The 24,324-nt window shown below is 38.8% G+C and overlaps 2 protein-coding genes across 3 annotated transcripts in view; one reads left to right on the top strand and one right to left on the bottom strand.

Moving 5' to 3' along the window:
• The window catches only part of DRAM1 (DNA damage regulated autophagy modulator 1), a 39,510-nt gene extending 30,778 nt beyond the window's left edge, over nucleotides 1–8,732 (top strand). The window contains exon 7 of the mRNA XM_059845852.1: nucleotides 7,214–8,732. Coding sequence (XP_059701835.1) covers nucleotides 7,214–7,246 — 33 coding nt within the window. The 3' untranslated portion in view covers nucleotides 7,247–8,732. The remainder of the gene's footprint in view (nucleotides 1–7,213) is intronic.
• A 318-nt stretch (nucleotides 8,733–9,050) lies between these two features.
• On the bottom strand, nucleotides 9,051–24,073 carry WASHC3 (WASH complex subunit 3). 2 transcript variants are annotated; one of them, XM_059845853.1, is made up of 7 exons: nucleotides 23,940–24,073; nucleotides 22,445–22,543; nucleotides 20,134–20,199; nucleotides 18,742–18,870; nucleotides 17,096–17,206; nucleotides 13,763–13,827; nucleotides 9,051–10,786 (listed from the first exon to the last, which is right to left on the bottom strand). In XM_059845853.1, exons 1-7 carry the CDS (start codon nucleotides 23,988–23,990, stop codon nucleotides 10,702–10,704), a joined length of 606 nt encoding a protein of 201 aa, XP_059701836.1. In that variant the 5' UTR covers nucleotides 23,991–24,073; the 3' UTR covers nucleotides 9,051–10,701. The 2 variants fall into 2 exon arrangements, with proteins under 2 accessions (XP_059701836.1, XP_059701837.1); XM_059845854.1 differs by having other exon boundaries at nucleotides 17,096–17,203.
• Nucleotides 24,074–24,324: the final 251 nt, after the last annotated feature.

The raw sequence follows: 24,324 nt of genomic DNA, 5'->3' as shown, positions 1-24,324 counted from the left end.
CAACCAGCTCAGATTCACCACCACAGTGTAAGAGCTGGCAGGAACTTCAAGGGGCATCTTGACTAGCTGTGCTCAGAGCTGACATACTTTTGGGAGTATGGATATAAGCTCCGGTTTAGAGACCTAAATATTATTCCTGCTATTGCCATGGGACTGTTTATGCAAATTAATGTCATGCTGAAAGGGTTTAGAAGGAATGAAAAACATGACAGCCTGTAAGACAAAACACTGGGGGTAGTAGAAATGAAAGGGTCAGACCCCTGAACTTTAGCCTTTATTTTTTCTCAGTGACTCATTTAACTATGGGGGAAAGGAAGCATTTGCTCGTGCTGTATTCTTTATCTTTTACTGAAAAAGCTTCTACATGTAAGACACAAAAACCACAGAGAAACACTGAAAAATAGTAGCACTGGTGTTTCTCATATTTGCAGTCAACTATAAAGTCAATTTGTAAATATGACATCTTGGGAGTAAAATGGAGCTGACAGTGGTTGAAGCAGCTGTTAACTTTCCCTCCTCATAGACTAGAGGACCAAGAACTGGCGATGTCCCTCCTTGAAAATCAAACATTTTCAAAAATACTGACTTTATTGGGTCTTGTTCAACAAAATTTTTTGTGATTTTTGTTGTTGCTTTGGTTTTTTCCCCCTGTTTCTTGCTTCCTTGTTTCACATGCAGCACAGACAATTTACAAAGAGAATTACAGGTGGCTTCTTGAGAATAATGATCCAGGAGAAGAAGAAAGGGACAGCAGCCCTAGGATGCTTTATATTTACAAATCCTAATCAAGAAGCTTCTGTTCCCTCTCATGCAACTTTACAAAGCTGTCTTGTCTTGAAAACAACCAAACCACAAAATTATTCTGCTACTGCTTTCCCAACACTGCCATGAAATAATTCAGATATTAAACACCCTAGTGCTTTTGGGTCTTGTTTTTTTCTTTTTACTTGTGTTTTGTTAAAGAACAATTTTTGTAAGGCTGACCTAACATATCTGTGATTTCTTCTGGGAATCTTTAATGGAGGAGAAAAGCTTTTATGTGGTTTTGCCTTCCCCATTTCTTCTTTCCTGATCTAGAACCATCTAATCTTGGCTTGTGCCTTAAGGCAAATAGACCAAAGCTGTAACTGCAGTGTGATGGTGTCAGTGATTTTACGGAAGGTTTCATCACCATGTACCCCCTTCTTCCCAAATCTTGAGTAAAAAAAACCACTGTAAACCAAAGGAAAAACCACTTCAGAACAAGGTGAGGAGAAGCCAGAAAATGGTTTGTGATGGCAGGAATTATGGAGAATTGTAATGTGTATTGCCATCACTCCCCGACTTAATGAAGTTCAACTGAGTATTGTTAAAGACCTTTGGGACAGGAACAAGAGATTTTCTGATCTCTGAAAACACCAAAGTTTACTGGGGATGGTTTCCATTAAAAAAAAATTACCAGCTGCTATAGTTAAAAACCAAACCTGCCATAATCTATTTTGTTAATTCTTTGTTTTTAAAGAAAAAGGAGTAGTCCTTGTAGACAAAAACCTCATGTAGGTCACTAAGGTTGCAAAAAATACTGTGTAAATGCTGTCATAAAACCAAAAAAAGCAAAATTATTCTGCCGTGAATAACATGCGGTTACCATTTGTTTACAATTTAGTCCAGCTATCAAAACAAGCTAAACATTTTGCTAAACAGTTCACAGTCATTTTACAAAGAACACAGATTAGGGGAGGTAAATGCAAAGTTTGCTCTGCTGGTGTCAGCAGAGCTTCTGAAGCTCTGGTCCCTTGTCGGAACCCAGGACATTCCTCTGACTGCCCTGGAGGGCTCAAGACCCTGGCAGGGGGCTCAGAGACTTTGGCACGGAGTCAAAGACACCTGTGCCCCGGATTTTAAGCCATAGAAACAATTACCAACTTTGTGTGAGGAGTTACAAGCCACAAGGGTTTGAGAAGAATAATACTGAATTTATCACAGGGTGAAAAAGTAGAATTTTGGGGTTTTTAGAATGAGGATTCAAGAGGCAAGATGGAGGAATCTGGGTGTGTCCAGTCTTTCTCCTTCTCCTTCTTGTCCTCCATCCTCTGCTGTGATGGTGGCACTTCTGGATTGGTTTAGGGTAGAGACAGACTGTCTAACATAGGTGATAGGTATTGGAAAATTATTGCAAATAAAGTACACGTAGTTTTTAGTATAAAAATATAACACCGCCCTGAGGGTGGTCAGTGTGCCTCAAACAGACCTCTGCAGGTCTGAAAAAGCATGTATTAGATAAGAGAAAATAAACAACCTCGACAACCAGAGCTGAGGAATCCCAACTTCTTTGAGTGTGGGGCTGTAAAAAGAGACTTTCCAACTCCTCGGGGTCATCTCAACACCAGAGACCTCGTCAGTCCCTGAGCCTGGGCATCAGACAAGGCACACAGGCTGATTGTGTTTGCTGCTCACTGCGCTGTCCACTGCGCAGCTGACCCCACTGCAGCCACCCCGGCATCTTAAAGGAAAAGAAAGAAGTGCAATGAATTAATTCCTTCTTCTTTTCATTTCATTCTCTACGAAAGAGAGGATTTAGAAAGAGGAGTGGGGTCTGGGGTTGGCAACACATCATTTTTCTTAGCACACAGATGACTTAAGACCAGCAATTGTAATTTGTCTGGAGGATAAACAGGGAAATGTTTTGCACGAAAGAGCTGTTGGAAGTGATGTGCAGAAGGGGAATGTCTGGTTGCCTGTGGAGGCTGAAGGGAGGCTTGCTTCAAAGCGAAGTTTCAAATATCATCTGTTTTCATTATAACACTATGTAACAAAACAAGCTTTAGTAAAATTTTCATACAAATGGGGGAGAATTTAATTGTTTTGCTTTTTTTCACTGTCATTTCTTCTCTGATTCAGAAAGATGTTTGAAGGAATTTTGTTTGCTTGTATCTTGAACATAAAGAATGTGCACTGCTCAGGAACAGATGAAGTGTTACAAATTGGAACTGAAAATATAAACATGTTGGGAAGTTAGGAGTGTGCATGTGAGAATGTGCATGTGTGGATGTGTTTTCTTTGTGACGTGGAAGAACTCATGTAATAAAAACATTCAAAATCTGACTATAAATATTCTGTCCATAATGAAGTTAAGCATCAATTAATGTTTTTTTCTCCCCAGTTCACTCTGTTTGCTTATGTAAGCTAGAGAGAAAAAGATCAAGCAAAACTAATAAGTGGAGACTGCCACTAAAGTGAACTTGCTGTGTAAATCTAAAATCAGAAATGCTGTTATCCTCTAGCTAAGCTGAGGTGCATTGAAGAAAGGAGATGAAATGCACTGGTGACAATTGCTTGCAACTGATAGATACAAAACCTGGAACAGATAAGCAAATGACTGCTGATCCTAAATTTCTCTTGTATGACAGGGCATTCCTCTCAGCAGATGATTCCTGTGTGATAAAAGAGTTTCCCACAGTGAAGATACCTGCTGGAAAATGGCCAAAGTATGGCATCCAAAATGGCATGGCTCAGCTGATTGTGTGACATTAATTGTGGTTCTAGCTGGACTGTGTGCCCAGTGTGTGAATGAAATGGTAGGTGAGCTGCCCAGCAGAGACATACTGAAAGCTAACACACACACAAAAACACACACACACACACACAAACTATAACCTCTTTTCAGAAAGGAAGCCCTTTCAGGGGAAGGTGGGGCTCACAGCTCCTGAAGTCAAGTTTTTGGGTCAGCAGAGCCCCATTGTGTGTCATCTGGCAAAGCCTGCTCCTGACAGCCTGTCCATTCATTACTTATCACACTGTCCCAGCAAAGGCATCTGACAAAAGAATCCAGTGTCAAATACTTGGGCAAGATTGAGCAATTCAGCCCCCAGGAGAGGTGAGATTAGCAACACAGGGAGCAGCAGCCAGCTGGGGCCTGCCAGGGTAGCTGTGCTTGGTGTTGCTGGTGGCTGAGGCTCGTTGCAATGCCGAAACATCCTGTGGAGAGTCACAGCATGTGATGGAGCGAAGGGATGGATGCCCAAGAGGGACAGGTCCTGGAAAAAACAGCTAGTGCATGGTGGGCTGCTATGTCTGATGATATTGACACATAACTGAAATGGAAAAAACCATCCCTAACAGCAGAAAGACAAGTTCAGTTATGCAACACACTCTGTTTATACGGCAGAAGGGAAGTTTGTACTCCCACCTGATTTCCTGAGGATTGCCTTACACAACACCAGCACAACATGGTCCACTTGTGAGCACAATATAAATAATTCCCAAAGAGAACTGTCCTATTGTTCCTGTCCTCTCTGCCAAGGCTTCAGTCACCACAAAAGCATGGCATCTCTCCTGATCCAAGCCGGTCACATTTTGAAATGTTTTCCGGTAACTGTGTACTTAGAGCAAGAAGTTCAGGGAAATGAACAGAATTTGACTTCCTAGGAAGCTTGAGCATGTGCCTGACTGGCTTTGGTTTCTGAGATGCAAGTTCACCTGTGCATTTCCTAGAGCAGGTCTACAGTGCACACAGCCTTATGCTCAGAAAACATGACAGGAGACCCTGGTAAAAAGGAAGCTCTGTTTACTGCACCTCGGGTTCTACCTGCTACTCAGACCTCACTGACGATGAATCAGTGTTGTGGTGTCCTGCTGATTGGCACATGGCTTGAATAAAGAAAATCCATGTGACCATCCTACAGTTGGGTTTAGGGCTGTAACCAGAGAGGGTTAAAGGCCCAGCCTCAGGGGAAAAGCATGAATGGGGTACTGGGTAACACCTCTTTGTGGCATGGACCACTTAGGGTATCAGAAGGCTTCAGCTAGGGATGCTTCAGCTCAAATGCTGTTACACCATCTCTCCTTTTAATTTGGTTATATCAAATCCATAAGAACCCCACTCTTTGGGATGCCTTCCTCTCGTCCCTACCCAAATGTGACTGAAACTAGCCAAAAGGTTCTGAAAGTTGAGGGAAACTAAGGACAGATGTGTAAAAAGTGATGGTTTTTCCACAGTAAATCAAGCTAAACACTTTTCACAATTAAAATATGCAGAAAGCATCACATTTTATCACATTTATTTTGAGCTCTTCCATTTTATCTTGTAAAATGGAAGATCTCAAAAGACAGCTTGGTTACAAATAGGGTAATAGGCCAGCTCAACAGTGATTGAAGAGCAAGGATTCCAGGAGGCTGAAAGAACAGCAACAAAGCCTCACATTTACAGCAGAAGAGGAAGCAAATACAAAAGCCAAATAAGAGGCAGGGAGAAGCTACAGTAACAAAAATACTACTAATAAACTCCCACCCATGATATTCTAACTGAATTCAGCTGTTTTGAAATTATCTTCTTGCCATATGCTTTTGTGTAGGCAGGCAAGCTTCTAACATCAGTTTCCTAAACCACAACAAACACATGATAAAGCATTATGAACCATTTTTCACCTAATCCATCTTTTACAAAAATACTGTCTGTCCCCTGAGGGAAAAGCAAATGATGAAACAGCTGAGAAAAAGACAACTCATTTTCTCTGTTCATTTCCCTCCCTACTTCTGATCTACTTTAAAAATAGGTGAACTGGGTCCAGAAGACCAAAGGATCGTCTCAGCATGCAGAATTGTTCTTTTTCAAAGAGTTGTTGGGTAGTAAAGAGAAATCAATACTTTGTGATGTTAATTGTGAATAGTTTGGCTCTCACTGAGGAAGGATTCCCCAGGTCCTGGATTGTGATATAGGAAGTCACACCAGGCTTATGCAATCTGCTGGGAGTATGGACCGAACACTAGAGATAGTTTGCTCAAAAGCAAAAAGGATCATCACAGTTCTTAGGAGAGCTATTATTTAAAACAGGCCTTGGAAGTTTATTTCCACTGTCCAATTCTTCACAGCAGTTTGGTTCACATGTACTTCTCACCACTACAAGTGACTTTAAGGATAAGGTTTACCAAACAGTTGATGGTAATCACCTATAAAAAGAACTGTTCATATAAATGTAAAAAATGACTCTCAGATCCCTTTGTTCTGCCTTGTATTTTCAAGACTTGGATACATTCTCCTTCCAGTGAAAGACGGGGCTAGCATTTTACTACAACTTCTGATTCTACAGACCAGGGCACAAGGCCATAATGAAAACCAGGAAGGGATTTCTGGTTCATATTCTAGAATATACAAGAGCTTGAGAGGCAAAGGGTGTACTACCCAAATCAGAGAATACTATTATTTACCATTTCATTCCTTCAGGGAGAGGGCACCAGAAGCAGAGAAAACCAACTGTCTGCAAAGTGAATGTTTATTCAGAATTTTCCATTCCACCCATTAACCTGAAAATGGGAAATTTAATGAATGAGAAAATAATCCATTAGTTTAAGGTCAAGACACAGACCTAACTTTTTTTTTTTTTTAAGCAAATAAAACAGAGTACTTTGTGCTGCATCTGTCCTCGCCCAATGACATGCATTTTAATTCAAACTATTCAGACTTGTTTCTTCAGAAGGTGACCTATCCAATGCTAAGCTTGTTTTTGTCACTCATTTTTTATATGGCATGAGGAATATTACTTTAATTTTCTGCTTCGTTACCCTGACAATGAACAAGCCCATGGAACTCCCTTAAAAAAATATTGTATTAGCAAAGTTAGTGAGTCAAACACTAGGCAGGAATATCCACAGCTTCCCAAATTAATGAAATTATTTTTGGAAACAGCAACAAACTTGCAGTTTCATACTGAACATCAATCTCTGCTTGTGGCTGGAGCGAAGTCTTGGTGGCAGGAAAAGGGACTGCAGGAACACTGTGGTGCTCCTCACATCTTCCCTTAAGGCACTCAGTACTGACCTGTAGCACAGACAGAACTGCACAATTAGGCAAGCCACGGGCCCCCAGTTAATGTGACAGCTCCTGTCTGGCCTGTGCTTTGCAAAGTGCCCTGAATGGAGACACCATCACATCAGGAGAGTAACACTTTGGACACCAGTGCAGGCATTTCAGACAGCAGGATGCCAAACTTTCAGAAGAATAAGAAAATACATGTCCCGTCTGCAGACAAACCCACTGTAAGACAATTAGCTCTGTTTGGCTTTTCAGAGAGAACACTGGATCTCCAGACAGATTGAGCCCATGATGAATTCAAGTTTCTTGCTATGTATGGAAAGCAAGACTGACCTGATCACACACAGCTCAAAGTGCTGATCTTAGTGATACTCTCTTTTTCCAAGTAGAGGCTATAGTTTGTTATTTTTTTTTTTTTCACAGAATGTCAAACTATACACTTACTCACTGGTGTAAATAACACACACTGGAAAGAAAAACAAGAGAGAGGAAGAGACTCAGCTTGGAAAAAGAACCACCAATTTTCATTTCAAATGTAGCTGAACAGAAGACTTGAGAGGGAACAGATTAATGATTACAACTGCTAAATCAGGACTTCACTATAAAGTTATCATGTCCAGATGTTGTTTTTGCCTTTGACAGGTTCTGAGGTTTTAGTTAAAAAAATACAGACATGCATCTAGTCTGAGGGCATCTACATGCATTTAAAATGCCTGTAATACCATTAAGAAACTGACCTTTATGTATTCTGCACTCTCATTCACAAGCAAAATGAGGAATATGGTGATGGGGTTAAAAATCTTTGTTTAAACAAAGAACATGTAGTTTACTAGTAGTACATAATCGGTATTAACAGATGCATTCAGTGGTTATTCCAGCAACACTTTGCAGTAGTTTTTATGCCTACAAATTTTAATAGTGCCCCAGATGATGAGTTCAAATCCATGCAAAATTTGTGTGTATTAGATGTGTACTACTGACACTTCTTAATGTATACCGTATCTTTTAAAAGTTCATTGCTGTGGGAAGCTTTTAAAAACAAAAGTCTCTTAAAAATTGACTTTTTCCCTTGAAAGTATCACATATATCTGATTACTGTGCTGCCAAGCTGAAATACTCCCTCCATCTTCCATTCCAAAACAGATGGCAAATAACGAGCACCTTGGAATATTCTCCGCTTACAGTATTTAGCTTGCGGTTAAGGACTTTCCAGCTTTCTGGGTTAACACCACATCTCTAGAAAACTGCTGCAGATCAAGGAGCACCAGCACAGCTGACAGAATTCAGCCACAAACCAACCTTCCCATACTTAATAGCTCCTCGTTTCAGCTGAAACATCTCAGACTGAATTTGGATTAAGAGCAAAGCGATGTATTTAGGAGCAGAAGAGCCTAAAGCAGTCAGGGGTTCCAAAGGCAGTGGAAGCACTATGGCTGCTGAGACACTGAATGTAAAAAGGGATGGTCTCATCTTTTTTCCCCCCAGTTCCTCACAATTCAGACATTTAGATTTAGTTACCACTCAACTGGGAGAGAAGATAATGTGGCAAGATTTTTCTTAATGTTTCTGCAAGTTTACCAACGTTGCGGTACTCCACAGTAAACGTCTACCCTGAAAAGATCATCCAAATCCTAAGCAGTTAAATTCACAATTCCTATTAATGAAACTGTTATTCTGTGACATACGTAATTACTGATTAATTATCCCTTATTTTAACAAGTGTCTGTAGGCCAGACGCTTTCTTTTTCATTCCACATAAAAGCATATCTGCAGTGGCGTAAAAGACAATTGATGTTAGGGTTTTTTTCAAACTAAAATTATTTTACAGAAATAAAAAGTTTCTTCAGAATATTAAACAACTGAAGCTATACCTTCTTTAATGTCTTTTGTTAACCTTGCTTGTTTCTTTAGAAAAATAATAAACTACTATGTCTCAATTCAACTCTTTTAAATCATGCTACTTCCTTACATGGGTCCATGTCAGTTCAAAGGTATCAAACATATAATACACAATACATTTCAGCCTTCCTTGAATTTCTTCTTCTCAGAACAGTGGCTATGGGATATTCAGTTCTCCTGTAGTCAGAGTGCCACCATGGGTTAACTTTAACTCCAAACCCCAACTTCCAAAACTCTCCCCTTAGTCTAGCAGGTTGATACAACTTCAGCAAAGTTCTGAAGAAAAAATGAATTGCAGAGGCTCTGGAAGAATTTTCAGTTTTGTTTAGAACAAAATATAGGAATAAAATGAAACCATAACTTTGGTTTACAAAGTATAGCTTTTATTTTACAGACTGCTTAAATGAGTTTTCAAATATAGATTTTAAAAAGTCATGAGTGTTTCAATATATACATTTGAAATACTTATTGCTAATATGTTAATATTTTTTGTGTTTTACCAAGTGTTACCTATTAAGAACATTTTTAAGTGTTCAATAGTAATTAACCCATCATTGAAATACCATCTCTCAACATTCTCTAGTGCATATATGCTTTTGTAGGGATTCAGGCAGGCATTACTCTGATTTACAGGTTATGGAGATCATAAATATGTCTGCTAGGCTGAAATGGGAGCCATGCTTAAGTTACAGGGGGAAAAAAAGCAGGTAACTTACTGAAGTGGCACAAATAACTAAGAGAGAAGTATTGATTCAGTCATAAAGGCTAACAAAGTTATACACTTGGAACTTCAGTTTTAGTCTTCTCTTGGTCACAGCAAGAATGTGAAATACCAGAAAGTTAATGACTGCATGGCACACAGCATTCTGGTATAATCTCAACAATCTGGGGAATTCAAACGGATTACAAAGGATTTCATGTGGAACAAACTGTATTAAAGAAGATTCTTTAATGAAATACAATTTTTGAGTCACGGAATACATCAAGTAATTCTGAGGGGAATCTTCAGGGCACATCAGGCATTTCTTTATATTGTTCCTCAATGAGTGCCTCAAGATGTGCCAAGGTAGTTTTATCCTTATACAACCTGAATTTTAGTTTCTTTACTGAAATTATCAGCAAAGGCACCAACTTGGAGGTGATTTCTCATCCTAAGCAAACTGTTCAGCCACAGCTTCTCTGAAGTAAGACTAATGAAGTCAGAAAATTGTTTCAACTGACCCACACAGCAGAATCTCACAAGTAGTGAGATTCCATTAATGATCTCCCAGTCCCTTGCTCTTTTCAAACCAACCTTGCCACGTCTGTACCTTTCTACAACACCGCAACCTGAACTTGATAAATCAACCCTTCAAGAGTAGGAGTTCCTTTAATAGCTTCATACAGACTCTAATGTGGTACTGAATAGCAGCATATGCTTTGAAAATAGATTCATAACGGGTTTTAATATATTTTTCACTTGTATTTTAGTTCTTCTCAAATCTGAGTATCACTGATTTGCAATCACCATAAGAAAGCTGACTTATATGTAATTCTTGTTGCATCACTGCAAACAAAGGATATTGCCAAAAAGGTACAGTTAATCAATGAAGCACTTTCATTTTCCAAAGTTAATTTACCTTTAAGTTATGAGGAAGAAAGAAGGCAACGTAGGTTAAATGTGTTACACAGAAAATCCAACAATGACCAGAATGCAGTTTGAGAGACATGGAGGTTTAGAGGTGTGGAATTCTTAGAGCCCTACGAAGTAATTTCAGCAGAACCAGAAATGAATCTGATATGATGCAGCATAAAAACTGCAAAGATCTCATGATTCATTTTCACGGGGGAAGGGCTCAGGTTGAAACATGCTGCCTGTTCAAACTTTCCAGAACAGAACACCGAGGATATTAGTTCTTAAAAACGCCATCAGACAAACCATGTCATCCGTGTGATCCACGCAAAACCAGTCTGCCAAAGCTCCAAACACATGAGCACTTAACAAAGGTTTCCAAAAGCTGGAATCAGTCTCTTCAGTCACTGAATGAAGATTCACTATCAGAACTGTCTTCTGCTTTGCCATCATCTCCCCAGGCAGGCACAGGGGCATCTGGGGTCCTGCAGGCAACAAAAACATTCTGTGCTGTAAATCCAGCTGAGAGCACAAGCAGCTCAGCACGTAACACCACTGTCCTTGCATGACAACTGCAGGCACTCTATTGCCACAGCATTTAACACATTAACTGTTTATGGTTCACAAACTCACACCTTTGTGGTATTGCTTCACCTACAACTGGAAGGCAAACACTAGAAACTGTAACTCACTGGACATCAAAACTCTGTAGACACCAGTGTGAAGGCAGGCCTTTGATGCCATCAGAAATGATGACAGATCGTTAAGAAGTGGCAAACACTTGTAGAAAGAGTTGAAAGCAGGCAATAATGATTAATTCAATTTTTTTTCAATCTTCAGAGGTTGTTGGGCTGAAAGGAACATTCTGTACACCATTGGGCAGTGTAAATAGTACATGAAAAAAATAAGACAGGAAATGAACAATATTGTATCCAACTAAAACTGCAGGGATAATTTAGTGAAGCAAAAAAGAATTACTCAGAGTGGAATTTGGCTAGAACATTGGGTTAAATTTGACATGCAAGAGCAGCCATGGGATTTTTGTTGACTACAAATGATCAGACCTCTTGTATTTAGTTTTACAGAGAATATTTAGGATGGATCTTAACACTGTGGCAAAATGTTTGCTTGGGGAATCTACTGGAAATGAAGGTGAGAGAAGCAAGCCATCTAAAGACTAACTAATATTACTGCCTGAAGATGCTGGCTCTCTGTGGACTCTTCCTCTTAAGTACGTAATGAATTTGACATACAAGCAATACAGAGCCTGATAAAGGCTGAAAGTGAGGTAGAAAATACAAACATAATTATACTTGGGGGAAAATGACATTCAGAGAACCTCACTTCCTGTATGACAGTTAACATCTCTTGGATAAAATATTGCATTTTAAACTAAGCTGACAGTTGTATTAATCATCCTGTTCTTATTTATCTTGGGAGTACAGAATTTCTTTTCCAACATTAGTTCTGTTTAGTATAATTTCTCTGTTGGGAATCCCTTAGGTAACTTTAAAGTGTTCCTAAACATTTTTGGTGCAAAGACGAGAAGTGTGTGAAAGAACTGCAGAAGAGCCCTCTCCCTCCACCCTGCACACCTCTAAAACAAATGAAGAAAGCATTTGCTTTCTCATGCAAATACCACTTCACAATATTATTCCTTGTTGCCATGGTAATGACAAAACACAAGAGCTGTGCAAAGACATGATCTGCAGAGATGAGTGCAAAACCTCTCATTTATCAAGAAGAGGAAGATGATGCTGAATTCATGAGAGCAGGACAAACTCTTCTGGAACTGAAGACAGGCAAGAGAGGAAGGATAAGAAACAAAAGTTAAAGGTAGCTAAATTGGGAGCTTGATAGAACAGGCAGTTACAAAACACTGTAAAAAGCTGAGGAAGGAGCATTAACAGAGGTGGAAAAGCCAAGAGGAGAGTGTAGGAACAATACTGTATCATCAGAATCAGCACTCCTACAGCCACAAATAACCCATGCTCAGTCAATGGCAAGCAGCTGGGGGAGTCTGCATTAAGGGACAGAGCACACAGCCATGTGTACATTTTCCTCATTTTCTCTGGGACTGAGTGAGCAGACCTTAGGAAGCTGAAGACCCAAGAAAGGCAGTGTGAATGGCAAGACACATATGAAAGAAGAAGCCTATAGTATCATGAGAAGCAAGAAAATTGAAAAGTCATCCCTGATACCTTAACATGCTCCACATCATGCACCCTGCCAAATAATTAGCTTTCTTTAACCAGTTTTCAAACCAATAACACTTTAAAGAAAATCTGAATAAGCATTACTGTTGCACAGATCTTTGAAGATGGATTTTGAGATCTAACCCCAAAAATATTCTGTGAACCTCAATCCACAGTAATAACATTTCTGTCTCAATGCAAAATAGGCAATCAAAAAGCAAACACTTTTTAAAAAATAGCTTTTGAAATTTTAACCTATTATTGTTTTGTTTTATCTACTATAAAAATCCCCCCAAGCATGAAGAAATAGCAGCATTTATAGAAAGGTATGGACTTGAAAGCACAGCAAAAAGTACAATACATTTAACACACATATAGAAAACCCACGTTTGCTAAACCTACCTCCAACTTGCACAAGGTCTTTTTTTATTTCTCATTTAATCAGTAAAGAAAACAACAGAGGAATAACTACTTTAGGCTTATCTAGACCAGGAAGTAACTGGGAGCTAAAGTGACTCATCATATGATGATACTTCAGGTTTATTTTATTTAACAAGTAGCTAGTTTTAAATAAGCCTTTACAAAATGTAAAAGGACTTCATTGGAAATTAAAAATTGACTTTTTAATACCCTGACAGTTTCTGAAAAGAATGTAAAAATACCTCAAACATTTTGGTGTCTATAATGTAAGAATGAAAGTTAATACTTTAATCACTTTAACAAATTCTGTGAAATTATACAGTAGAACTAAATTAAATGTCAACTGTAAAGTAAGTCTGAAATTAACGTTTATGGCCAGACAAGAAGCTTTGAAAGTTACTATCTATTCTTAGGAGAGTATTCTTCACATCAGATTAACTCAATCAACAGCCAAAATTCTGAACTGCTGACTTCAATTTATCTGTCAATTTTGAAGTCTAGGTGTACACTACATCTACTGAGGGAATCTGGAAACAACTATGTTGTTCCTCAAGCATTCAACAAAATAAGACTGAGTTTGTTCTTACTACTCCACAATAATGACATTTTCTTATTGGAGTGTTGAAAGCAAGTATCTGGGAAAAACCTCACAGTCTACACAGGGCACTGAAAATGGCTACTGACCTTTTATTCGAGCCCTCATTGCTAAATGCACATTGCCAGATGCTAGCTTGCCACTGCTATAGCTCAGAACACCTTGAACAACCTTTTCTAAGCACATGTTTTTCCAAGTTTTTTAAACACAAAGTTGCACTGCAGCCCTACTGGGAGCCACAAATTACTTACTCGAGAAGATCTGGATTTAGCCCCTCGGAAATCATTTTGTTTCGTATTGCCATTACAGGAACACCCTGTGTAGCAGGAGGAAGAATAATATAAAACTACTGGACACAAACAGGCGAGTTAAATAACACAGGTACTTTTAAACCACACTTTCATATAAATTTATGCATGTCACTTGTCAAACAACAGCATGGAACATTAATCTCAGTTCCCATCAATATGAACCTAGAAGCAAAAAATGATTGAGATTAAAGGCCTTTTAATCCATCTTGTATTTATGGCAAAACATCTAGAGAAAGTTGCAAGGAGAGAATCAAGACTGGATAGATATACTTGCAATCTGTGCACACAAAATGATGAAGCTGATGTTCTCTGTATGGGTAAGAACGTGGAGAAAGCACAAAGTAGCACAAAGACAGCAGAGAAGTTGTGCTAGGAAAGACTTGGGCATGCTGAAGGAATACCCAAGAGAAGGAGAAAACCAGGGAAGTGCATCTGCTACCACTCCAGAAGGATCTCATAAGGCAGTGCTAAAAGCTGGAGAAGTCTATAAAGCATGGAGAAAAAGGCATTTGAACATGAGAACAGAAGCACAATTTAAAAGTGAATTCTCTGAATGCAACTGCTTGTGCAGTCAGACTTTAATCTCCTGTGACTTGTGGACAGATTTCAGCCAAATATGTACATGTTAAAAAAATTCCTTCCCTTCACTGCAAGTCCTTCCACAGCTTCTGCACTTCATTTTATTCATCAACACCTAAACATCCTCTCATCTTGGATCATATATCCAAGACCCACGTCCTCTCATGAGATACATTCCAACAAACTGCTCCTATGTTTCCACTATAGTTGCTCAAAGGCAACTTGTTGCTTTGCCATCTCCTGCTGGAAAACATCAGAAATACCATCTGGATCACTCCATGCCAATATATGATATGAGAAAAAACCCCAAACCAAACGAGGATACAATTTCTGATTTGAAAGGGACAAAGTTACTGGTGATCTACGAAATTCTAAATGAAAAGTGGTGTAGGACTAGTATCTTTTCTCCAAAAGCAAGTAAAATAGTGGCAAAATAAAGGGCAGGCATGACTAATGTTCCAGAGAAAGATGTGATTCTAGTGACAGCTCCAAGGTAAGAATCACAATCAAGGCTTGTGCACGAGCACTGTGGAACAGCACACGCACAGGTACACAGGTGCAGCAACCTATCAGGCATGTCAAAAAAGGCCACTCAAGTATTGCTGCAATGTAATACCTTGAAATAAAAGAGTATCTCAGTACTTCACAACTAATGTGCATTGCAAAGGTGAATATTTTGAATATTTATTTGAGCATTTCACGACAGTTTAAAAATTCAGTTATTCTAGTATAGATTTGGACACGAGGGATTGTGTGTCTACACATCATCTTGTACTAATGCTCTTCCCCTGCATCACTGCTCTTAGGGTACTTTTCCCCACCTCAGAAGTCATTGATGAGCTGTTTACGCATCAATTCAAACCAGGTGAAAACAGAATTGAGTCAAATCAGGCAAGGCAGAATTCATATTTGATTTCAATCAAAGGGAATTTGGTATAGGACTGCTAAGAATGGGTTGTTCTTATGTTCACACTTGGTGTAAGTTTTATTCCAACACTGTGTGCATTAATATCTGTGAGAAAAAAATCCTCCCAGTACCCTTATATACCACAGATTGACAAAAACTAATCTGAAGTTTAATCAAAATGCTCTTTTAGACTTCTTATCTGAAGAAAAACAATTAAGATTGTACCTATATCTGTTTATAATACAACCAGGGCATTACAATTACTTTACCTTTCATGCTTCCTAAATTTTAATCTGCAAATATGGTACTGCTTTTGTGTGATTTCTTGGAATATTGTTGTAAATTTTAAAAAGTAAGAATCCAGTATCCTCAATTGCACTTCACCAAAATGAGTTTGTCACAATTTCATGGAAGAGCTACTTTTAGTTTAGAATGGTGCTCTTTTATACCACAAACATTGTGAGTAATAAATAAATTATCAGTTCAAACAAATCTTCAGCTAGAAACTTAATTTGGGCAAATAAACAACACTAACTGAAATACTTGACCAGACAAGGAGACAAGTTTGGCAAATACAAAAACACACATTAATTTGTAGTATGTTAGTTTGACTTTCCTACCACACTGTTTACAACTGGCAGAGGAGTCATCAGGAACTGCCAGTACACAGGAGAAATGTGGAAAGTGAGATCTCACTCCTCTAGCAGTCACCAAAAAAAAAAAAAAAAAAAAAAAAAATTCAAAGTAATTAGACCATCCACCACTTTCAAATCCACTTTGAAGTCTGGCATTAAATCAATACAGTAACATAGTGTTCTACTCTCTGCTACTATCCCACTGCTAGGTTTTCCAAATGATTTGTAATGAGCTACCCATAAAGTTCCAATTTGTGATTCAAGTGAAAAATAAGGTTTGGAACACCATTCAAGGGATAAAGCAGACCAATTGTAATAATTTCTCAGAAGACTGAGTGAAACCATGAAGTTAGTTTTAATATAAGCAACAGTTTATTAATACTATGACATAGTCATACTTTCCAGAATTATAATATGTATTTTAGAGGAAAATTTCCACTGACAAATTGAAAATAAATTGAAATAAACTCGTTGTTTCCAATCTAATTTTTAAGTTTGTGGATGTGAAATGACCTCTTAAAAATATCACAAATAGTCTCCTGTTCACCTTCTCATGCCTTCATTAGATTTCACACGTTAATATTGAGATTACAATCATTTATTTCCTATTTACCTGTAGCACAGACCACAGATAAAGACGTAAACAAAACCTGCACCATGAATTACAGGAAACCGGAGTGGAACCAGACAGTGAAGCAATCCTTGTATCTCTATTTTGGTCCTTACAGAAATATCAAGTGCTCCTGTTCTGGACTATACTTGCAAAGCTGTATTTTGTACCCTACAGTAAAATCAGGCTGTAATCAGTCTGTATGCAGGGAATGACTCCAGTTTGCCAGGACAACTCCACTTTCAGTGGCATCTTCTGTGCCTCTGGCTAGTATCACTTTGCATTTACACATTTCACACCTTCAGTTCACAAGTCTACCAGCAGAATTTTGTAGAAAGATCTTGCCAGAAGCTGTCTGAGGGAATATATTACATTAATTCATTTATTAGAGAAGATGTGCTAGAATATTATGATGTTATCCTACCTTAAAGATTACTGTTGCAATATATGTTTTCAGACATTTAAGGTTTACTTACAGCTGCGTGGTACATTCCAACAAAAAATAACATGCTAGCCAAAAAATGACATGAGAACTGACTTACCACTTGTACCATTTTGAGGTATCTGGCATATCTCGGATCCTTGGCCACAGTTGTGACATTTTCTGTTACTACCTCTGTTTTCTGTGACCCTTCTTCTTGTGTATTGTTCTGCTGTATGTGAAGAACAAACCCTTTGATGGTTAGGTGCACACACCACAGCCATGGAGAGATTCCAAACAATGAAACTGGGTATTTCAGGGTAAAGTGCAACTCTTCTTCATCAAGATTATTCTCACCCACACTCACAAAATTAGAGGTTTCCTAGATGTATGAAATCACAAATCCAGCTCTTTTGTTGTTCACTGTTACAAGAGTGTCTTTCTACTTTCAGATACAATTTAAAGTTATTGAACAACACATAAAAAACCAAAAAGGCCCTAATAACCCTGTTAAGTTGCATTTAATAAATATCACAGTGTTAAATGTAAATGGTCTTTTTATAAAAAATATTTATAAGAAGTATATCTATAAATCTCCCCCAGTAGTCCAATGCCTTTTTTCCTCAAAGTATTTGATTCCCTGACAAAGGTTTCATACATATCATGTAACTTCTAAACTATACTTTTGAGTATAAATCATTACTCAAAGGCTAATTTAATGAAATCAAAGATTCCTTGAAAATATTCAATTTAAATGAAATGAAAAATGACAAGAAGTTCTAGTACTTTTAAAAGAACACAGAAAACTGTATTTTTTTCTACAAAACTGACCACCTGAAAGTGTGGAAATATATGAACTTTATATACTTAAATATACTTTATATACTTCCATATCTGAGAGGAGGAACATTTTAAAGAAAATGAACTTGTGGGGAATCATTCTCTAACACGGCTGGAACATGCTGTCCAGTGTCTCCCCTGCTGCTGCCTGCAAGTCAGAGTTACAATCTTTGACAGGCAGGCAAAAGCAGCAGAGTGCTCCAGCTACTGCTTTTCCACAGCAACTTCCACCAAATAAGAGAATGAGCAGAGATCAGAATTGAGGGTTCCATCAGAAGAAACTGTAAGGGGAAACCGGGAAAAGAGCTCCATCTACAAATGGGCCTGAAAGCCTCACTTAGTTAAGTGGTGATCATGGGACTCAAATGTCTGGGTTAAAAACCAACTAACCACACAAATTAAATTCCCAAAAATGACAAAAAGTTAGTTGCAGGGGTAGTATTTTAATGCTGATTGCTAGTAATAAATTGGCCTTTACTGTATGTGGAGGATAATCTACAGAAAACCTTCAATATAAGAAACTCTTTAGAATTAAGCATGCTAGAAATTCCAATTTGAGCTAAAAGTTCACATTCTGAAGAAAGGAGAAAAGAGTTGCAATGATGTGATTTGAATTGTTTTCTTCCTTCATGACATTTCCAGCACCCTGATGTAATTCATGTCTTAGTGTGATTGAAGAAAAGAAGGAGAAATTTAGCATTAGGTTTGCGTTAGTTCTAATTATTTAAGTCACATAGTTAATAAAGGGTACAGCCTTTTTTGTTTTAAGTCACTTTTTAAAACAGTGCCAGTAGAGAAAAGCCTAGTCTTAGACTTTTATAGTTGATTGCTCACTTCCAATAGAATTGCTTCTTCTATCTACTGCAAATGACATTAAAAACTTGACCTGGAGAGCTCCATTCCTTCAAGGTATGCTGCATTACTTACTCCAGGCTGAGGTGATCCACCTGTCTGTTGATCTGTAGCAGTCTGTGCCACGGGACCATTTGTAACACTGTTCACATTTGCACTGGACACTTCAAATTTGACATCTTCTAGGCCAGGAATTGAGGATAACTGAATGCAAAAACCATCATCAAATAAGCAATGAGCACTTCATAAGACTGACTACATGTACAGCATGCTGCTTACCACTTATTATCCAGGTAGGTTGTAGGTTTTACATCAGTAAAATTGCAACTTTCTGCCCTGAGTTTTGGTATTTTGATTGGGGAAAAAAAAAAATCTTTCTATCCAGCTGCCTTCTACAATAAAAACTTTCACTGTTAACACAGGGCTGCAGAGCAGAAAAGGCTTCCACACCTTCCCAGCATTTTGCTACTGCATTTATCAATTACACCATGCAATCTCTGCTACTTCCCCTACAGTGAAAGAAATCATGGCAAGAACAGCTATATCACCTAACAGATGGGAGACTGGTTACAAATTTTTCGATTTTCTACATCTTTCACTTTTTTTAAGGAAATGATGTGAATGGATATTAAACACACCACAAATCTATTTAAAGGAAATTCTATTTAACATGATTATGAAGAATTCTGCAAAAATCATCAATTCAGATAATTCCTAAATATTTTGAAATAAATAAGAGTTAGTAAGCTCTGTTTGTATTATTACAATATTTTTTCCCCACAAAGATCTTAATGAATGCCTTCAAAATATCCCACCCTTGCTCCCAGAAAAGCCAAGTGAAATTGCCTCGATCATTATTGAAGAAGAACTTGTTAATATAGTGGGTGATTGATTGACTTTGGGATCTTGTTGGGTTTTTTTCCTAGTAAATGATATACTATATTTCCTATCTAGGACCACAGATTATTTCTTTTTGTCGTTTCAGCTAAAGAAGATAAATCAAACTTATTTACAGTAGCTTAGATCCAGTCCAGGTCACATTTCAATATCAAAAGGACTTACAAGGCTTCTCTCTAGTTACTTTTATCAGCTGAAGTCCTTACAGTCCAGTAACATACAAAGATACTTTTGTTTTACAAAGGGGGAAAGAATTTCCTTATTAGCGTTTGTATGGCAAAAAGTGTTCCTATCCTGTTCCACATGCTTAACAAACTCAAATTTTCCACTAGGTACTGCTCTTTCCTTTCTTCTGTATCAACTACATATTCAATGTTACACAGTAGAAGTAGTAAGGCATTAACTAGGGAAGAGAGTTAAAGAGAGAATTTTTGATATCAGGATTTTATATTAGCACCTTCAAATCATTATGAAAACTTATTTGCTCAAGTCAGACTCTAAAAAGGAAGCTAGTTCACACAATCTAGAAGGCTGTCACTGTTAGAAGATGAAGTCTATATCCATACAAACCTTTGCATCCAGAATATTGAGTGTGGTTTCAATTTGTTGGATACGGAGAGAGAGTGCTGACAATTTCTACAACAGAAAACAATGAGGATGTGAAAACACTCCCCTGTGCACTTGGACATATAAAAGAGTTTGCAGCTACTTAAAAAAAAAAATCACTTTTTTTAGCTTCTTCCTGCTGAAGGCAGAATACAGCATAAATGAGATTATCATGTTATGAAATGAATGAAGCAATGACAATGCTTTTTAGAACAGTAGCTACAGTGGTACAAATTTTAAACAATTTTACTCTGCAGTTGGTTTTCCCATATAATGACAGAAATGAAGACAGACTATTTACCAAAGGAAGCCAAAGTAAATAGGGTATTACTTTGGGCAACTGGAGAATAATGGTAGACACATTGTACTCTCCCAGTTACTGAAAGATCTTTCTTCAAAGCTTTTTCCAAATGTGGAACATGAAAAGAGATGATGTGTGTGTATGTAACTGAGAACATACAAAGAGAAAATCTGATAATTAATACAGCAGGTGATTCAAAGTCCTATACAGTCAAAACCCCAATTAATCAGAACTAACCAGACACTTTATAAGCTCCAGGTGCACCTCAATCAAATTTTGACTTTTTTTTTAAAAAATACAACTTAAGTTTTTCTAAATTACTCCATAAGAACTGCCAGTCTTTTAACTAATCACTACCATACTCCACCAGACCTGTCCAAGTGAAGTTGGCTGGAGTGCTGGCTGGCAGATACGTACCATTCTGACAGCTTTCTGGCACCTTGGCAAGATTCTGCCTGGCTCTGAAGCAGAACTTTAACACCCTAAGAAAATGGCAGTACTGCCAATATGCTAGAAAAAGTAGGAGACTGACAGGAGTTAGTCTTTTTGGATAGAGCACTGACTTGTTTACAGATGGTCCTTTGTTCACGAAGAGCAGTCAGTTCCTATTGGAAGGAACTATGTGTCCTACATTTAACTGGATAAGGGGGAGGAAAGATGTACAAAAGACAATTATGCAATTTTATGGGTCTATTTGACTAGACAAGAGCCAAGAAATTTAGAGTTAAGGATGGTGTCAGCCCTGATTTTGAGTTTCTTGGCTTCTGTTGACTTACACAGCGACCTTTCACACTAAAAACACTTCTGTACTTCATGAATATGAAAAAAACTTCTCAAGGAGTATATAATGCAACTATTTAGTCTCTTGATTAACAGCACATTTTGGTTAACTAATAACTGTTTTATTAGGCAGACTTCACAGTGCTGCTGTGTGCTCAAGGTGGCTTTAAATATAGGGGTTTTGATTTCCACAGGGCTCGTGGAAGAGGGAATACTGATACCAGGTGACAACAGACTCTTGGACAAATGACAACAGCATCATCAGGTGGTTCCACTGTCCCACCTATCAAGTTACAAAAAGTTTAAAAACCTAGGAAAAGTGACTTTTTTTCCTCTGAAGCTTCATATATTCATGTAATAGCCAAATCTTATATTTGTCACGCGTTTGGCTCTAAACTTCACCAACAAATAACAGAATTTCTCAGATTACATGTCTTAGTCTAATTGGATTTGACTGCTGCCCTGGCTCAGCTGGATAGAGCTGTATAGCATTCTTTGTTGAATAAACTAATGAAAAAGTATAAAAAACCTCTAAAGACAAAAAGGTTACCCTCAAAGCCACATTAGAAAACACCCTTTTTACAAGGAGGACTCTTGTCCTGTTCAGTGGACAATTCTAATCTTGTTGGTCTGGTGTATTTTCACTTACTCTAAAGTCATCACATAAACTTACTAATCCTAAATATTTTTATTTTTCTCTCTTTTTGCAGGAAGCTGAAGTGAAAGGCTTCATGTTCTATACTTATCACTTGCCAAAAATGAACTTTTTGCAACATCAAAACTTTTAACATTCAGCACTTAGCGTATGACTCTCTTAAATTAAAGGTGATAAAATCTGAAAGTAAGTTTTGATGGACCACAAGAACATGGCATCCTTCTTTCATAACAACATAAGAGCCAGAGATGAAACTGCTCAGAATAAATTCCCTGTATCAAAAAGTTCAAAGACTGTTCCAAATGCAAAAGTTCAAGAAAACAGGACGGAGTGTGGTACAATCAGGAGCTTGTGTGGATCCCTTGGGGAAAAATTCTGTCTTAAGCACTTACTAAAGAGAAACCTTCAACAGAAAGCAGACTACAGTTTTGGTTTAAGCTACCAGTATTACTACATCAAAAATGTTTAAATGAATGGTTCCCATTTCTTGAATTTCCTTTAATTGTATCAAGGGCCAGCTGGGAAAATAATAAACATACCTCCTCACAAACAGTAGAAAAGCGGTTGAGAAACTGCACTGTGTGAACCACAAACTGGTTTAGAAATGCTACAGTTCTTTTCTGCTGAATAGCAGGAACCTGCATTAAAAAAGGTAAGAAAATTAGGTTACACATCAATGTCAAGTTTCATATTTGGACTGAAATATCTGTTAAAAATGCACATTTTTTAGAAGAAATTATTTGGAAATCGGTCTTAAGTGTGCCTGCTATGAATGCATACATACACAAACCATTTTCTAATACACATATGCATTCATACAAATCCTTTGCCACCAAAAACCTACTAACACGACAGCTGAGAATTTACAGGACACATAGATAATGCAACAAGACCCAAGACATGAAGGACTGTTATCTTAAAGAAAACATCTTTAGATGAAATTGAGAATAGTCCTGAAAATCAGAGGGAAAAACAAACTTGGCCAGCCATACTAATACTCAGATACAACTAATGCCACAATCAAAACTGAAGTGTAGTGATGTTGCCATCTAAGTATTCAGTGGCTGCCCTACTGGTTCTCATTTGCAAGTCCAGACTACTCTAAAACGACCAAAAGTTATCCTCCAAATCAGTTTTGATGCTCACATACTTACTTTTCAGACTAAAATGCAGAATCTTATGTTTGCCAAAAAGAATGGTGGTCATAATGCAACACAGCGTTGGGATTTTTATTTAAACCATTACAGAAGCCTGGATTCAGGAATTTGCACGCAAAAGTTTATGTATAAAATTTTAGTGCCTCGGGGTTAATAACCTCGGACAATTGCCTTAAATCTTAACTTTCGCAAAGGAAATTAGCCAATGAAATTGTCATTGATTTAAGTGGAAGATTTACAAGGCACGTTATTGGCAGCCAAGGTTCTGCTGCACTTTTTTGGTGAATACAGTGACAATTCAGTCATGGGCATCTTAAAACATCCTTTTTGTGAGACTTTTGTTGCTACTATCTCGAGCCTTCAGCCTGTGCACTGTACAACAGCATCTGCTGAAGTTCAATCCCGTGGTTCCAAAATTTGCCAAGCAATGCTTATGACCTTAGCAAAAATCTGTGGGGCGGCACAGAGCATGGAAGAATCACTTGGGTGAATTGGAACTGTCCCGTCTTTACGCTCTCTATTGGGAAAACTAAGTTTAAGAAGAAAGTTTCTGCAACATTTAAAGAAGTTAATACATAGGATTAATATACAGGAGGCACAGGATCTGCCTCCCAGATCGATGTTAAAAACAGCTTAGTCTTTAAATACAGTTATCGCAGAACTTGCAGGAAAACAGCTGGAGACACAGGTAAGGACCAGAGCCCGCTCGTTCCCGCGTGCGAGGGCGGCACCGTCACCGCGCAGGGAGCTCCCCTCGGCCGCTGCCGCCGGCCCGGGCCGGCAGCCGGGGGGACGCGGGGCTCGCCCAGCACCAGGGCCAGCGCAGCCGGGGAGGAGGAGCGGCAGACCCGGAGCGTCGGGCGAGCGCAGCTCGTACCTTGGTGAGGTCAATGCCGGAGCCCACGATGGGCAGCCCGTCCTCGTCCATGCTGGCGGGCCGGGCCGGGCCGGGCCGCGCTGCCCCGCTCCGCAGCTCGGCCGCGCTCCGCGGCCTCGGCCCGGAAACAAACCCCGAGCGCTGCGGGGCGGGGCGCGCCCGCTGCCCGCGCTTCCTCCTGGGAAACGCAGTCCTGGAACGCAGCCCTCACGGCCGGCTGTGCCCCGCGGCTAAACCACGAGCATAAACCCCGGGGATAAACCCCGAGCTTCTGGGCTGCCTTCTTTGGCAGCTGCTACGCGATGCAAGTGGCAGCAGCCGCTGAGGGGCCCGGCCATGCCGGTGGGGGTCGCACTGACACCCAGCTCTCCGCAGGCCTCAGGAC

This window comes from Haemorhous mexicanus, chromosome 5 (genome assembly GCF_027477595.1).
Source record: "Haemorhous mexicanus isolate bHaeMex1 chromosome 5, bHaeMex1.pri, whole genome shotgun sequence".
NCBI classification, from domain to species: Eukaryota; Metazoa; Chordata; class Aves; order Passeriformes; family Fringillidae; genus Haemorhous; species Haemorhous mexicanus.
The sequence above is the reverse complement of the archived record's forward strand: the minus strand, read 5'-3'. Positions and strand labels throughout refer to the sequence as shown.